Genomic DNA, 18,341 nt, shown 5'->3' with positions numbered 1-18,341 from the left:
AGGGGAAAGCCTCCCGACTACAAGGGCCTGCTTGAGCACATCTCAAGTCCATCATGCAACCACACACCCACTACATTTTCTACCATACTTTGTCTCGGATAGATATTGGCATCATAGTAAGGTCTTTGCTTAAAGGTAAGCTTTACATTTCTGAACTTGTCCCTCATGCTTACCAGTAACTAATCACATTTAAGAAACATGCATTCCTACCACCACGACCATATAACCTCACTCTCAACCCACATATCTTTGCTCTTCTGTATTTTTTCATCTTTTGGCTACCCTCCCCCTTCCTGTCTCCATCTAACCCCAATCCTTCTATTTACTATCCACAGACTAAGATCTGGGGACAGTGTGGCGAGGTCAAAATATGCTACTTTTTCAACCAGATTCAGGCACTTTAAGAACACTACTGTGGTGATGGGCACAGTATAAATAATCAATAACTTAACAGAAGATAATACACAAGGATTGGATGTTGTTTTGTCAGATTGGTGGACGTTGCCTCATTTATGACGGGCCTGGTGTCTATCCAGCTCTCTTGGTTGGCTGTACCCATCGCAACCATGTGGGTCCCACACCGATAGCCTGTTTTTGATCCTCCTGAGAAGACTTGATGCGTTCTTCTCAAAACAGAACACTGCCAGGGGGTTCAGCTGGAAACGGGTGCTTCAAAGACAGTCCTATCATTACAATGGCCCCTCTCAGGGTGATGATTACTGGTGTCCTTTTGCTGTGCGTAAACGAGCAAGGGGGTGGCTATTGTGGCACATGAGAGAGCTTCAGTCTTTAGAGGGGTCTCACCAGCTGTCATTTTGCTAGGGCTTTCAAGTTACCGTCTCCCTCCCCAATTCCTGCAGAGTTCTCTAGGTATAACACCAGAAGTTAAAGGACACTTGTAACAGCAGCCATGATTGGACCCTTACCAACAGCTTAGTATAGACCAATATGCTACGGAATTGTGTCTCCATAACAGGGGGGAGACCCTCCCCTTAGTGATTCATCTTTGGACTCTGAAAGAAGAAGAATTCACGTGGGACTCTGTTGGGAGTACCGTCTGCTCCAAGGTCCCCGGCCATACAGTGACAGAGAGCTCAAAGGAAGAAGCAAGCTCTTCCCTCTAACCATCCACAGAAAATGTTTGAGATGACTGCTATGGGCCAAGGCCCATCTGCTACCAGAATGCTGGAACCAGGATCATGCTCACTGGCGGTGAAGGAACCCTGCAGGTGCTCTCTGGTGACCTTTCTGGCATCGAAGTGCAGAATGAATGACTCTTCTAGGGCCCTGGGCTGCATCCACCAGCAACTCAAAAGCAGACCCAAAGTCTGCCTCCCACCTCAAAACACTTTCCAAGCCGGCTTGAGCATACACAGCTCACTTGGAGCAACTACACTTGGTGCTGCCTTTGGCTCTCTTAACTGCTTCGATTCACTTACCTCCTGCCCGCCGGCGCGTTACATGCATACATAAACATAAACATAAACAAACATTGAAGCCAATCGTATCTCCTCGGCTCGACAACTAGCTAGGCTCCATGGTAGCAACCTACTTACCACGTCTCGACCGGCAAATCGATTCAGCGGAAGCTGCTCCCTGACCCGACCCACTGGAAGCCATCAACTCGATCCGCCTGAAACACCAACTCGGCACACCAGAAGCATTGACTCCGTGCCAACTCGACCAAGTGGACTCCATCAACTCGACCTGTCACAAATGCCGGCTTGACTGCAGTAAAGCACCCAGATGCGTATCTCGAGGTTGTTGAACCCCAAAGACAAGAGAATGGAAGGTACTTTGGTGGTTCTGGCCCGCTTTAACAGTCCCTAGGCACTTGTAAGACACGCGTGTCTACCTTCTTTAAGACATCCTTGATAACTGTGATAATTGCTACTGAAATCTTTGCTTGAGCACCTGTGTCTTCAACCCAAAGTGCACCGCTTATTTCAACGTCTGCATTCTCTTGGTTTTCCCGTATACGGGCGGGTCATTATTGTGTTCACTAATTATGTGTAGCTTAATTAAAGTTTCCTGTTTTAGAGAACTTTGGTTAGGCATTGTTTCATTGTGGTACCCATGACTGCTGTTGCTTGGTCTGCGTCTGTTTCAGCTCACATCCCTCCTGAAGAGTATAGCCTGCCCTCGATTGCAAGGGGTTAACCGGTTTAGTCGGGCGTCCTAGAAAAGTGCGCAGTGGCAGTTTCAAGAAAAGTGTTGATGAAAAGGGACAATTCAGTGCCCAGTGTAACACCCTCCACTGTGTTTATTCAAACGCACCTCGAAGTGAATTCGACCTGGGTATATCACGCTCCTCAGGCTAAAAAATAAACTTACCGAAAGTACCTATGGTCAGCAAGGAAATAGTGCACACTGAGACTGTGCAATACACAAAATGGACAGTAGGTGTCAGTCGCGGGCTGAGAACCTCCAGCGCCCGGTAGATGAACGGACCAGCTGATTGTGGTGGGAATGAGAGTACACATCCCAGAACAGCTTTTACTTTCCACTCGCAAATCTCTAGGATCCCAAAGAAAGAGGAACTTGCTGCGGGGTGTGTGCGCTCACGGTGGGGGGGACACTCAGAGCTGCACTTGCATCACAGCTGCGGACGCTACGTCGTCAGCTCCACAGAGGGAGGCACTTGGACAGCTCCTGTTGGTGCTGCGCGGCACTTGAGCGCGCGAAGCAGGTTTAGGGAATCCTTGGCTGGAAAGGTGACTACCAGTGCCCCGGCACTTTATTATCCTTTATATGTCTTCCAGGCTGAGAAACTGAGTAGGTTTGGGCAGGGGCAGGAGGTTTAATACCTCAGGCGAGTTTTCTCTCGCAGCCTACTGCATGCCATGGCCCACAGGTGAAAAGGGGTGCCCGTCGGTCTTTGCGCGGTATCCCTTTGACCTGTCCAGCAGCAGCTCCCCTCCTCCTTCCCCACCCATCGTGGTGGCTGCATGGGAGGGAATATGACATGCTGAAAAAAAGGAGAAAAGGTTTAAATCCCCAAGTAGCCGGATGCCTTGGAGCCGAGGGGGCAGCGGGAAGCGAATAAGACGCACAGTTTATAGAGCAGGCATTCCCGCCTGAGTGCAAGCAGTTGTGCCCCATTTCCTCATAAACTAGTGCAGAGGGGGGCGCTGACTACCTCGGGGAGCATGGTGATCAATGGTGTCCACTTGTTGGGGCTGTTCTGGGGCTCCTTGGTTCTGTCCTCCCGGCTCGGGGCTGGAGTCGGTGCAGTTGCGAACAGCAGCAGCAGCAGCAACAGAATAAGTGCTAAGAGGGATGGCCCGACCGGGGGCTTCGCCTACCGGCGCCTGAAGACGCACGAGAAGAGGGAAATGCAGCGAGAAATCCTGTCAGTGCTGGGGCTGCCTCACAGACCCAGGCCGCAGGGCGCACTGCAGTACCCGGCCAAGGGGGAGCAGCAGCAGGCGGCCAGGCTTAACTCGGCCCCGCTCTTCATGCTGGACTTGTACCACAGCCTGGAGCAGGGCGAGCCAACGGGATGGGCGCAGAGGCCACACGGGCCCCAGGGGAAGAGCCTCTCGAGTGGCAGCCCCCTCAGCACCGCACAGGACAGCGCCTTCCTCAGCGACGCCGACATGGTCATGAGCTTTGTCAACCTGGGTGAGTGCCTCAAGCTTTGTTTTTTTTTTTTTTTTTTTTTACAATATCAGAGCTAATTTGAACAAGAAAATTGTGACAGGTCCGCGAGAGAGGGCAGGAGGTTCATGTGCGTCATTCTTACCAAAAGACAAGGGATAGGTGTGCTTTGGGGTGGGTTCGTTCTACCTGACGCTTTTGTGGCATTTGGAGTTTTGGACAATGGGTCATAGATGCCAGGTTGAGAAAAAAAAGGTGACCGTATTGGTTAATTTGAATAGGGACAAAAATCCAATATTCATCAAAGCAATTTCGTGGCAAAAGTGATTCTTACCAAAACAGTTCGCCAGGTGTCCGACCCCCACTAATTTAGCCTGCAAGTACTTACGGAAGAAACCATGTGTAACTTGCCTCGTTTACCGCGTGTATTTCTCTTTTTTTTTCATCACTACTAAAATGCTTAAATGTATCTCCCAGTCGAATGCTAATAAAAAGTCACTGAAAAGGACTCTCTCTTCAGCCACACACCACGCGCCACCTCCTGTGGGCAGGCATGCGGCGCGCACGTGCACACTGCCCCTGTCAACACCCTCAGCGCTGCGCGCGCTAAGAACGAGGCACCTGTAACTGTCACTGCACGGACTGCCTTTACCTGTGCGTCCGGCATGCGCTTGGGAAATGGAGGCGGAAATGACGTCGACCAATCCGCAGTCGTTGTTCGCGCTCCGTGTCCACACCTGGAATACTGTTTTGCATTTCGCTTTCACGACCAAGAAAACAATGCCTCTTGCAATCAGAGGCCGGAGTACTAGTAAGACGTGTGATTTGTTTGGGCCGAATTCTTGTAGCGAAATAAACGGAGACTAATGATATCAAAGAAATGTTTTGTTTGAATGAGAAAACACATCAGCTGCACTTTCACTGCCTGCTGTTTCAGTTCTTGTACTTTCCCATTGCAGCGCAAGCACTTCGATTTAAGGTGAAGATAGTGCTTGGAAAATTAACATGTTTGTGTGACGTTAATAAGATATCGGTAATATTCCCAGTCGCTTTGACCGGTCATTTTTAGTTTAGCCTATTAAGCATCAACCTAAAAGCTGAAACTATAGCATTAGAGAACAGCTAGGGAGAAATGGCATATTCATACATTCAGTCATTTTGTAATTTGTATAGCGCCTTTCACGATAATTATGGTGCCAAAGGGCTGTTGGTTAAACGCCCTCGGAGGGACCAGAGTCCAAATTTGGGAGAATTGGGAGGTGCTATTATACGTGTGTGCATTAGTTATGGGAGGGTGGCCAAGACCCTGCTAGTCACCCATGTCTGAGTGGAGGGTCACACAGCTTCTAGGTGTCGTGTTTTGACTGCCCAGGGCCATGCTAATCCCTATGTCCTTTCCTGCCCCAAAAACATTCTCCTGGGATCTCCTTCAGCTAACTTTATTTGTCAAGTGTTACCATCAAACTTTGTGCTTGTAGTGCCTGCCAGTGTTCTTTCAAGGCAGCCTTCTGAGAGTTAATTACTAAATTGGAGCTGTAAACACGCTACGTATGCAATCAAAATGTCTTACCAGGTCTATCTTCAGCCACTCTTAATTATAAGCACCACGCCTGTCCTTCACTGAAGTCCTGTTAAAAACAAGCACCGGTAAAGCCAACAGTTGTGGCTTGTGTATACCTATTAGGTATTTCCCATGCCTACACAAAAGCCCAAACTGTTGGCATTGCCAATGCTTTATAAGAATGCCGGTGAATGCTGCAGTGTTTCTGGAGTCTGCACCGTGTCTGGGGCTGTCTGTGCGTCACACCTGGACACAGCATCGCTTACTGGCAGCCCTCCCAGAGACCCCACTCCCTGGTTTTCTTTGCCGCCTCTACCCTTGCAAGGGAATGAGTCCAAGTTACTGGGCTGGATGAGGCATACAGCGACTACATCAACATAATAGCAAAGCTATCTTACATGTTGCCTCTCCCCACTAGCCAACCAGCAGCTAGCTCACTTTCAGGTCTGTCAAAGCGCCTGGAGGCCATGTCAGAGGTGTGCAGTATAAATCCCGGGAACATACACTATGGGAGTCGGAAATGGGCGAGGGTGCGCCTATTTAACTGGACAGTCAACCCTTTATCCTTTCAACAGTGGAACTGTTCACCTACCCTGTCCTAGGAGTCCAACTCATGACAGAAATTGAGAGTTCCAGTTTCTAAGTTGTATTTCCTAGCAAGAGTGGCCTTCCTGCAAGAGGTGCAAAAGTCAGCTTGTGGCACACTTAGTTCCTGTATAGCACGGTCCTGGCCAAATCCGGCATGATGTCACTTTAGACTTTGTAACATAGTTGCCAATATGATCCATGCCAATCTGCATTTGTTCATACAGAACAGTTTTTTTCTTTGCATTCTGGGACTTGTAGTCTGAGTTTTATAATGGGAAAAGTGGAACTACAAGTGCCAGAATGCAAAGAAAAACCAGGCCTGGACAAGCAACTACAGATCGGAATGGGTCATGTTGGCAATTATGGAGAAAGAGCACCCCCTCAGCTGAGATGTGCCGTCGGCATTGCATGATGTATATTAAACGTGCATGTCTATAATAATACATGGGATAAGATAGCCCTTACTGTTCCTTATAAAGCTATTGCAAGTCAATGAGGACCTAAGTGATCAAACACAGGATCAAGGTCAAAGGGCGAGTTCCTTCGTGAGGTCATAGAACTCGACGTGATTAGCAACATCCTTGTGACGTACCATGCAGACATCAGTCCTTATATTGCGCTGCCAGACCAACATCCCCTTTAATGCTTGATCTCTTGTTCGCTGTGATGCAAAAGATCTTCCTGTTGTTGTAATGTGGAATAAATATAGAATCTGCTTGCTTGGCAAAAAGACTGCTCTACAGCTTGCAATTTTTTTCGAACAAACATTTTAAGCCGTTTAACCAACTGCATGTTATAACCAGCATTGTGGTTTCAAATAAGTAGTCGCATGTACAAAGCTGCCTCCTCTCCTGTGCAGAAACCTAAATAAACATACTACCATGACCGTCTCCATATTTATCCACTAATGACTGTGACATGAACACAACAAAAATGAGTTCAAAAGAAAAATAATCTGAAAAGTTGCTTTCATTGTTTTTGTGACGTTTGGAATTGTTCTCAAAGCGGTGCCTTTCACACAGTGGTGGGGTCATATTCTGGGTCCCACGAACCAAAAAAAACGTGGCAGCAAAGTTTTACCACCACATTTTCCAGTCCATACAATTTTCTTTAATTTAGCAGGTGGTGTTGGAAGGCAGAGCTGACTTAACACATCTGAGAAAACCAATGGATTCTGTTATGTTGTACTGGTGTTTTCATGTATGGCTGCAGCAATTCTCTAGACATAGTCCCTTCTCCCTTTCCATGATGGCCTGTCGCAGATCGGGAGCGGGCATGCTGGGGTCAGACGTCTTCCCAGTGTGTCTGCTCCCAAAATGGATAGAAAAGAAGGTAAATGGGAATGGAGTGCTGGGAGGGAAAATCTGTGGATGGGGGACCACTTACCTCGTTCCCTGGTTGGGGAAGATGGTGGCCTCCAGCTGTGAGGAGGCTCAGGGCGTGCAGGATTACCATCTGGTAGTCCCCCTGTTGCGAGCCTTCTATTTGCCACCCCCCGCCTCCCACTGGGTACTAATTGTACATACAAAACATGGGTTTACATTCCAAAAAAAGATTTCTTTTGTCAGAATGGGAGGCGAGTTCTAGGAGTTTTTGGTTGAAGATAGTAGGCAGTTGGAGAAGTAGAAGGGAGCAAAAGCAGAGGGCACCTGAGGCCCGTCACCCACTGTTCTTGTGTACCAATAAATACGTGTTGAATTCGCAATCTACTTGAGTGATCCTTCGCACAATAGATTCCTATGGAATCTGCCTGACTTTACCACCTGGTAAAAGGCGGCAGATGCAATAAGAATTCATTGCACATGCCTTCTGCGGTCATTCATTGAGGGAGTCATTTACAATCTTCCACAAACGTAGCTGAAAAGTAAGGTTTGAATGAGATTTCGCCTGGGGTTTTCACCTTTTACACTACGTTTTGGAAAAAGAAAATTGCATGGAAGGGAGCTTTTGCACAGAAGTGCAACCAGACATGGTCCTCCTCAGTGCAATTACCCTTTTTTTCAAATGGCACCTTGCCTACTGACTTTGGCAGCAGGCATTGTGACATCATGAAACAAAGGTAATGCAATAACAGCAGTGATGCATTTTCTTGTTGTGACACACTAATGTAATTAAAGCAGTGATGCCATTTTCTTGTGATACACTATTGTAATTAAAGCAGTGATGTCATTTTCGTATTACTTTACAGTTGTCCTGTAATAAAAATCACATATAGAAACTTGAATGCAGATATTCCAGGCTTCCATGTATTATATGTGTATATTTTGCATAGGATTCATCTAACAATACATGAATCCAAGACCTTTGTGTATTATGTGTATCTGTTATTTCTCTATCATTGAATTAAAAAACTCTTGGGACCCTCGGATGGAGGGCGATTTCCCCGGACTGTCGGGAAACCGGGACGTCTGGTCACCCTGCTCTTCACTTCAAAGGCATCGAGAGCAGATACACCTCCCATTGCTTTGGAAACTCCCGTGCTGAGCTCTGGGTCAGAGTCCCATGAATTGCTCAGTAGGCTAATGCACACGTTGCGACACTATATTTACCCCAGGTTCAAAGCCTATTTGTGGCATACTCAAGCTTAACTGGGGGATCACAGAACAGGGTTTTATTTGTAGTACCAAGAAACTGTGAGACAATGGCAGCAAGCGCTATATTTACATTCAACCTATTATTAAAAAGAAGTTGAATTGCCCGGGCCATAAGTGTGTGGAGAAATGGCCATACACTGTCGGATGCGTTACTATTAGTGCAAGTCACGCTCTGTTTCTTTTGCACACACATGAGGCATTGTGGATAATAATGTCTCCCTCTTTTTTCTATGTCCCTCTGGCCTCCTATAAAAGGGCAATGTGCCTGTTTTCCTAAATGGACGTGGGCAAAGTAGTCCAAAGTGGCATAGGGGAGGTGAAAAGGGGCATTCATAAAGCAAGCAATTCCGTTGGAAACACGTAAAAAATTCGAATACTTCTGATGCCAGGGCCTCATCTGTAAGCAGAATGCCATTAATTTTAGGGCAGTAGAAATGACGGATATGGGTTGTTTGACCTAAAAAACTTGACCTACTGCCCATTTGACCTAATTTTCTTTACCTAATTTTTTTGACCTACTGCAGAGGGAGACCCCCGCAATCCCCCTTAATGTGGGGGGAGACCCCCGCACCACCCCCTGATTTCACCCCACCTCATCCCATTCCCTTACCCAACCCCCCAACTAGTTTGTTTATTAAACTGTACCATTTGACCTACCGAATTAGGTCAAAAAGATGCAGTCAAATGGGAGCACGTCAAATTGGCATTAGGTCAAATTGGACAATACCGAAATGACACCAGTTTTAATATTGAGCTCGGAGAACATGCAGTGCACAGCATTGGGTTTGGAAGTGCCAGAATATAGAATAAACAGAATTAGTTCAAATGTCATGTTACTTTAAAGTGCACCGTAGTGTTGATCAAATGCTGCACGGTGCTGTCGATTTACAGTGACCCACCCGTGTTGCGCAATTACAGAGAGTTGCTAATGAAAGTGCCAACCTGCCTGAGGTCATGTTTAAATACGCCATGGTTCTCTTAAATATGTCAATGTTCAGAGCAATGTGCCAGCCTGCCAGTTAAGCATAACGCTTAGTCACAGTCAATATAATGCCAGTACCAACAGTGCCACGCCAGCCTTGCCCAAGCCTGCCCCTGAATGACATCTTCTGATGTAAATGCAGCCACAGAACCACCAATAATGACATCACATGCCTCGACAGGCACCATGTGTAATGTATACCCTTACAGAGGTCACAAGAAAGTGCCAAGCGCAACTTCAAAAGCCCCTCTAATAATATTATATTGTTGGTAGAGGCACCATATGCAAGGTAGAGCCCCAGGTGTACAAACTCAAATGTCCCAACACACAGACTGGAAGTCACCATATGGAAGGTACAGCCTCACAGGCCATGTCCAAGCACTGCTATCATATTGTGAGTGCACATTCAAATGCCCCCTAACATGTCTGTAACTCCCCATGTAAAAGGTGATGTCTTGCAGCAGATGCTGCCATCATTTACAAAGTAGAGTCTCACATGCCCTCCAATAGTGCCATCATAGATCTGCTAAGTAACCAATGTGCAAGCTTTAGCATCACTGCAGAAAGTACTTCTGAGGACATACAAACACAGAACTTGACTGGCACAAGTAGTATAGCTCAGTGGCAACGCGCTGGTCATGGAAGCGAGACGACACAGAGCAACAAAAGTTGGCATCCCGGGTCCGCACTTAGAAACCTCTTCGGTATTAAGCGCGTTATAAAAAAACAATTATATGTTTCATATATATATATATAAAGATTCAAACGTGAATTTCTGTAGATCGATGCAAACCTGTCAATTATAATTTCTTAACATCCTGGATCACTCAATCTACACCTTTTACATATGTGCTAGGAACTAGCCTTCCACCCACTACTGTACATGCCTTTATAAGTGGGACCAGCCTATCGCCCTCTACTTACTGGGCCCATGCTAATTTGGACTACCTAACTGTTTGCCAACATATGTGCCTATGCTAATTTGGACCAGCCTACTATTTGTTTTGCTTCGGCTCAATACAGTCCGAGACTAGCCTTCTGTTCACTATAACATGTACCTATTGCTTGCTATTGATTGAGCTCTACCCGGGATTTGCCGACTGCTCGTTATTATAAGTGTCTATGCAGACTACAGTGTATCGCTGCCATATTCTTGCTTAAACCTGATTCTAGGCTGATTTAGCCTAATGCTATTTATCCTGATTCTAAATAACGTATGCTTGCTACACTACCGCACCATTGGATTTAAACCATATATCAGCCTACACTCACTGTGACCGAACTAGCACACCATTTGGCCCACTGACTATTGTTGTACCAGCCTACTGATCCACATGATAGGTGCCTAGACAGTGTTAATTATGTATCTACCAACTGTTTACATTGTCCTATCGAGGACTATCCTTAATCTATTTTGCACCCTGAACGTCACCATGTCACCTACTTACCTTTCAACAGTGACCGCTCCCTGCATTGCGTCATCCCTCAATATTCTTCCCAGCCAGCTCAATCTGGACACCAGACCCTGCTGCCACCATCAAAGAAATAATAAACTCTGTGCCTGGCTCCCCAAAATATTCGAACCATTGGCCAAAAGCATATGCTATCACAGAACAAGTACCTCTAGAACCCCGGCCCCTCAATCCCTTACTAATAACTCCCTCTGCAAAGTCACCCCCAGTAAGTTCTCATTAGCAAATAACAGTCATCCCACTCAAGAAACCATCACCCCTTCTAAGCACCCCCATAACTCCCAGGCTCTGCCTGCTGAAACTACTCAGACTAGTATCAAAGGTGCCCTAATAAACACCTGTTCCATGGTAGCCCACTCCACAGAAAGAGCTGACCTACTTCAATTTGAAAAAATTTACTTCCTCGCCATTACCGAATCCAGGCTCCACACAGAAGCTGGCCGAGCGATCATGCTAGCCATTCCCGAGGACTATACACTCCTTAGAATAGATCGAATAAAATCCAGAGCCGGATGCCTTGCCATAATCACTTAAACCAGCCTAGCCGTAAGACTCGCCACGTCACAAAACCTTGACTCTTGTGAATCACTGACAGTCAAATTTCCCATCTCCAACACTCAAACCCTGAGCATCCACTTTATATACAGACCTCCTGCTCCCCTAGGATCCTTTGAAGAAGACTTAACCACCATGCTATCAGATAACCTCAAAAACTCTTCACACTGCCTCCTCCTAGGTGATCTGAACCTAGGGTATGAGGACCCTCTAGACCACAATGCATTGCAAATTAATGATTTTCTTGCTGAACTGGGGTTTACACAAAAAGTGTCGCTCCCAACACACATTAAAGGAAGGACTCTTGAGTGGATAGCTGAGCATAACTGCCAGACTTCCTTCACATCCATAACGCCACAACATTGGTCCGATCATCACCTGATAACCTTCACCCTAGAAGCCATGCCATTACCTACTCCCAACAACAATATAGCACCGGCCATCCCTACCAGAAATAAAAGAAACATCACATCTGATAAACTCATGCCCTTGATCCTTCCCACTTTGAATTCGTTATCGGCTTACGCTGATCCCTTCACCCTAGTAGAGGAGTACAACAAAATAATGACCTCTTCATTAGATACCATAGCTCCGCTGAAACTAAGAAAGAGCAAACCTAAAAAAACATGTGAACACCTGGTTTTCTCCCCATCTGAAATCAATTAGACTAGAAAAACGCAAAAGTGAACACATTTGGAGACAAGATCCTTCTCTCACCAATAAAAATAACCTCAGTAAATCAGCCACACTTTACAAAAAAGAATTTGTCCTTGCCAAATAATCCTCCTTCAACGAGCGTATTACACAAGCTAATTCAAGTACAAAAGAATTGTTCACAATACTCAAAGAAATGGAAACCCATATTAATGCCCCTGACGACTGCGTGAAGGATAAAACATGGTGTACCAGCATTCAGAATGCCTTAGCCAACAAGGTAGCAAACCTCCAAGTCAAGATTGCCAATAAAAAAAATACCCTTGACCTTGCCTCCAAGCCTAGTAAACCGTCCTTGCTACTTCCCCCTCACACTCCTTCCCCCTCTCAACAACGCTCTCCCCATTTCAACTTCAATAAAGTTTCTATTTTAGAGATTTAAAAAGTCATTCTTACCCTCAAATCGTCAAACTGCCAGGGTGACTCTTGCCCAGCGCAAATCATAAAGGATGCCGCACGTGATCTTTCCCCATTCATTTCCAAACTTATCAACGCTTCCTTCTCATCCGGTACTATACCCAACACTTGAAACAGTCTTGGGTTCTCCCATTACTTAAAAAACAAACGCTAGACCCCTCCATACCCACCAATTACAGACCGATCACTACTGTCCCTTTCCTCTTAAAAATCTTAGACAAGGTAGCTTACCTACAAATCCAACAATACTTGGAACGTAATAAGCTATTAGGAGTACGCCAGTCAGGTTTCAGACCCCAACATGGGACTGAAATTGTTTTGATTGACTTAAAGGCACAAATTGACGCACTGAGAGACAGTGGAAAGGCAGCCCTACTGCTCCTACTTGACCTCTCGGTGGCGTTTGATCTAGTGGACCACAAAATCCTGTGCACCCACTTGGATTCCACCGCCCACTTTTCACAAGAAGCAATAGGTTGGATCCAATCTTTCCTCGACAACAGGACAATGCGTGTCTTTTCGCCGGTAGCGGCAGCCGACCCTACTCCCATTACCTGCGGAGTGCCACAGGGCTCCTGTGTGTCCCCTACTCTGTACAACATTTTCACAAAGCTCCTCTTTGACGATCTATATAGTCTGGGTATCACCTATACTAATTATGCTGATGATACCCAGATCCTCATCCTGCTGAAGGGAGATTACAAGAAGGATTTGGCCTTTGTGAACAGAGTGTACCTCATCATTCAAGCATGGATTGCCTTGCACGGTCTATGCCTGAATGACAACAAAACGGAACGGCTTATCCTCGCCATCCCAGCCAATCTCAACAAACTTGGCCACAACTATTCCAACTTCAGAATATATGACAATAACATTACAGTAGCAAAGGAAGTCAAAACCCTTGGTTTTTACCTTTACTCTACCTTAACATTTAAAAAACAAGTTAACTCCATGGCCTCATCTACTGCTCACACATGCAAGTTAATTAGAGCAGCCAAATCTTTCCTATCCACTAATAATTGCATCACCCTCGCGAGAGCCCTTATTTAGTCTAAATTGGGTTATTGCAGTGCCCTATATTTAGGGAGTAAGCCCTAAGCCTCCCTAAGAAAGCTCATGTTTCTGCTATTAGAAGAAACAATAACTGGCTTTCCACCAAAGATAAAATTCTCCTGAAAACAGCTTCCTTGACACATAAATGCCTCCACAACGACGCCCCACAATACCTCATAGCTAGATTTACGAGGCAGTCTTCAAACAGCCCCACGAGAACTGTCAATGCCAACCTCCTAACGGTGCCTAGATTTAAACGTACAAAGACGGGTGGAAACAGCTTCCTGGTTAAAGTTGCCCAAAATTGGAATTCTCGTCCACCTCCCCAGAGGGAAGACCTACCCTATCCTCGCTTTAGGTCTAACCTAATTAACTGGATCAAGGAAAACGACCTCTAATCATACCACTACCACACACTATGCTCATTCGGTATTTTGTATTGTGTATCTCATATAAATATGTAAATATGACCACACATACTATGCTTTATGTATTGTACATTCTTGTAAATATTCCTATGCCCCAAGTTAAGTTTTTCCATCTTGTATAAACTGTATATACTGCTTGTACCTGCACAGCAATGTAACTAAGCTGGCGCGCATTACAAATATTAAAACAAACAAACAAATAATATCCATGTTTATTTGGGCAGTCTGGACTCAATTGCCAGCGTGGCAAAGTCTGACAGCCTTTCCTCAGTCATTGTTGCGCGCAGATATGACTTTATTAACCTCAGTGCAGCAAAGCTTCTTTCACATGAAGCGCTAGTCACTGTCAAAACACAAGCAATTTTACAAAATTGGTACAGTTGGAAGAATGTAACAGCATATAGCTCCAGAATGTTTGTGAACTCCAGAATTGAGTTCACCTTAATGACATCAGATGCCTTCTTCCTGGCCAAGGTTACCAGTGCCTGCTTTAGTTCTATTTGCAAGTTCTCCAGGTCACAGGAATAGAATGTGCCCATTGGTGACAATTTCTGAAAACAGAGAAAAGAATCAGATCTGGGATTTAGTGCCTGTTTACCTTCCATGACCAGCAAAGAATCTTTTGAAAAAGCAGGATTTTAGTTCTGAGATTATTCAGGCAAGAATTGCATACATAACATTTAGTGAAATAGTCTTTAGTGCACCGTTTTGCCTGCTGCCCACAGTCTCAATTATGGCACTATTTCTTAAGTGAAAAGGCAGGCAACAATTGCGCTTTTTGTGAGGCAGTTTAGCTTCATCATTTGTAGGTGCTGCTTTACCAGAATCTATGTCATCAATGCGATGCCTGTAACTGAGCCGACATAAATGTTGATACCAATTATGGCATGGCGCAGAGATCAAATAGATCACTTTTACCCCCACAATACCCCAAACCCAACCCCACTTACCTTTACCACGACGCACTGCTGTGTGCGCCACCGACTCCCGTGTACCCCTGCAGTGTCAGTTCCTCACACTTACGTGGGGCAGTGCTGATGCCGCAGGGCCCCATTTAAAAAGAATAATTGTTTTCTTTTTCCTGTCCCCCGCTTACCATAAGGGTAGGTAGGGGACACCCCTGCAACCCCAAACTCCCATTATTGTGACCAAGGAGAGCCGGGCAAACCCCGCAACCTCTGCTCCACTTGGGCGCAATAATGGGAGTCAGCATATTCTAAAATGCTGACAGCGCAGTAAAAGCACAGTCTGCCCTTTTAGAGTCACAATTTATGTATATTTCCCATACCACACTTACGGCGCAGGTGGACTGCTTCGTCCCAGACATTTTGTATTGTTGCATCCAAGTCATGATTATGCATTTCCTCAAGTTCTTGTATAACATGCCGTGCAAGGACGACAGCATAAGGCCAAGTCAAGATCTGCTTGCTGTAATGCATGGGATAGAGGCTGGGCCCTTTTTACTATGTTTTCAAAAAGCACAAGTGCTAGAATGAAGCTGAAGTCAATGAATTGCCGAATGCCATTCGCCTCCATTGCTCTCTCTGCATGTCACTCTTCTGCCACTACACTGAGGCTCGAGGGTTTGGAGGACAGCTTTACAGGCAGGCTATTGGCATGTCCACCTTGTATCACTTAATTTTTTGAACTATGACCTGTTTTGACATCTCTGTTTGAACACTTACAAAGAGTGAATGAGAGATGTGCTGCAAAACACATAAAGCTTCTCCAATTTCACAAAAAATCTCAGTTGCTGCATGTACATTCTTAACCGTGTCAGCAATGACTAAATTAAGCCGGTGATTCATAGAATGAACATAAACAGCAGAGGGCACTTCTTTTTGAACCCGTGTTTGCACACCATTAATCCGACCACTCATCACTGAGGCCCCATCATACACCTGCCCAGCTCATTCATTTTTATCAATGCCCAATGGTGTCTGGGCATTAAATATATAACATGTTCAAGATTCTGCACCAAGGCTATCTCCCTTATAGAATTACAGGAATCTTCCATGGACAGAGTTATCATGGAAGTATCTCCCAACAACAGACAGCTGTTCAGTTTTGCTGAGGTCTTTAGTCTCATCAAGAATAGAACATGGGTTTCCTTTAAGGGTTTCAGCAATGCCCTCCCTGACGAGAGCAGCCATCATGGAAAGAAGTTCATTTTGAATGGACGGATGTAAATAGCGTGCGTTTTTGGGCCCATTAAGTTTCTTTTTCACAATACTGTCTCCATCAGCAAGTACATACAATATTCTTCTCACGTTTCTGTGATTGATGTTATCAGAGTTGCAGCGATGCTCCCTTTGGGCAATTTAATTTTGGCAATTAACAGTAAAACCTGAGCAATGTGATTTAATGTAATGCCGAATTTCAGTCACCTCTATGGTAAATGCCTCACTGAGACCTTTCATGATTGATGTATCGCCTTTTATGTTTGTTTTGAAATCCTCCCATCTCACATAGCATGCCTTGTGGGAAGCAGGCTTCTCATGCTGCAATATTCCTTTGCCATTTTCCAATGTATTTTTACAGTTGGTGACGCCCACACTGACAAAAGTAACTTTTTACAGTTCTCCATGAAGAGATTTTGACCTAGAAAGAAATCGGCATGGAAATCAGTATGCTGCATCCTGGGACATGGAGTATTCTAGCCATGTCTATACCTGAAACCAACGCGAACGAAACGATCTAAGGTGTGTTGCCAGTTTTGTCTGCGGATATGTTTTTAAGACAGGTTGTCTAGGCCCTTCACTAGCACTCTGGCTGTCAACATTGAGACCTGGTGAGACCTTTCCCGTGACAGCACCAACAGCCATAACTTCTCTCTGAGGTCTATCAAAGTCACTGCAATGTTTTCCACAAGCAGTGCATTTGTTGGTGCGTGGAGGTATTATGCCTGAATCATGAATCTGTTATGAAAGTTCGGCACCTACTGAGAAAGCGTCAGTGCTCGTAGGGTTACTATATTCCACATCTTCCCTCTCAAACACTTGATCCTCATCCACAGAAGACTCGTTCAGATGCTGTTATTCTTTCTGCTGCTCCTTTGCAGCATTATCTGTTTGACGCTTCACTGTCACATGGGAATAAAAGGAACGGATATCGATTTCTGGGATGTTTGTCTCACTATCAAGTAAAATCAATAGAGATATGCTTTATTTGTTCAAGGTAGTCCGCATGTGTGGTTCACCCACCGGTAATCACATTCTAAAGCAGGGATGGCGAACCACCTCCCGCCCGTCTTTTCTTGCCTCCTTCCTTAAAATATATATCCATGTATGGCTCAATGGCTTAGTTTCTCACAATAGAAGAAGCCAGTGAACACAAATTAACTACACTTCATGCCAAAGAAATATTGTTTTGGGCCACTGAAACAGCAATTCACAACTTGAGAACCAATTTTGCATACATCCTTTTGATATAAAAACAGCACGTCCTACTCTCTCATTTGAAAACATCACAGAACATTTTGTGTAAGAAAATTGCCCATCTGTTCAGTTTCATGAATAGGTAGTTTTCTTATCCACTATGTTCAGCAGTAATACACAAATGGGATTTACTGCTTGCTGCTGAAAGCCATAATCACAAAAAAACAGACACCCTTCGACTATGCCACTTTGCCTAAACCATGTTTAAATATTTGAGAAGATTACCTAGACATTTTTCAAATTAAATAAATAAAAGTATGTACCTACATTTGTTTTGCTGTCACGGTCTGTCTTTCAGCACAAGGGTCTCAGAGCCAGTAATACCTGAAAGTTGGTGCTGCACTGCTGTTGGGATAACAGGATCCGAATCCAGGAGGTCTGCTGTACGCAGAAAAATGTGTTTCGTTTATGCACCAAATCCACACAAAATTGTTAACTCAGGGCACTGAGGCCAGGCCCAATATAAAATATATGGCTTTCAGTTCAGTCGACCATGCAGGCCCATTCTCACCATTCAATCATTTACACTTACCTCACCTCCCCCACCCCAACTGTGTTTTTGTGCAATTGTGCTAAAACGCATCATTTGCCGCCAATTATATATTCAGGGTTCAAAATTGCCAGGTGCTGGGAGCTGTTTAGCTCCTGGTTATAGTCAAGGGCAGCCTGGATAACAACTTGAAATCAACAACTACCAGGAGCTATTTTTGACTCCCCAGGCAAGGGGACCAGTGTCTACATTTTTGTATTACATTTTACCATTCATATACTTTTACTTAAAAAAGAAACCATTCCGGAATGGTATCATTTTAAAATAAAAGTGTAGGAAGAAGCTGAAACTTACACTTCAGTGCGCTACACTGAACATTCCCTTAAACAGCAGGTGCATTGGTTTGGGGGTTTCATGTGGCAGGATTCGTGGCGATGCAGTTTGTGGGAA

At 45.1% G+C, this 18,341-nt stretch overlaps 1 protein-coding gene across 1 annotated transcript in view; it reads left to right on the top strand.

Annotated features, from left to right (window-relative positions):
* Positions 1–2,507: 2,507 nt before the first annotated feature.
* Positions 2,508–18,341, top strand: part of BMP6 (bone morphogenetic protein 6) — a 561,752-nt gene continuing 545,918 nt past the window's right edge. Inside the window, exon 1 of the mRNA XM_069613493.1 lies at positions 2,508–3,624. Coding sequence (XP_069469594.1) covers positions 3,150–3,624 — 475 coding nt within the window. The 5' untranslated portion in view covers positions 2,508–3,149. The remainder of the gene's footprint in view (positions 3,625–18,341) is intronic.

Source organism: Ambystoma mexicanum, chromosome 5p (genome assembly GCF_040938575.1).
Source record: "Ambystoma mexicanum isolate Mex_15411 chromosome 5p, UKY_AmexF1_1, whole genome shotgun sequence".
NCBI classification, from domain to species: domain Eukaryota; kingdom Metazoa; phylum Chordata; class Amphibia; order Caudata; family Ambystomatidae; genus Ambystoma; species Ambystoma mexicanum.
Note: the sequence above shows the minus strand (reverse complement) of the source record. Positions and strands in the feature narration are given on the sequence as shown.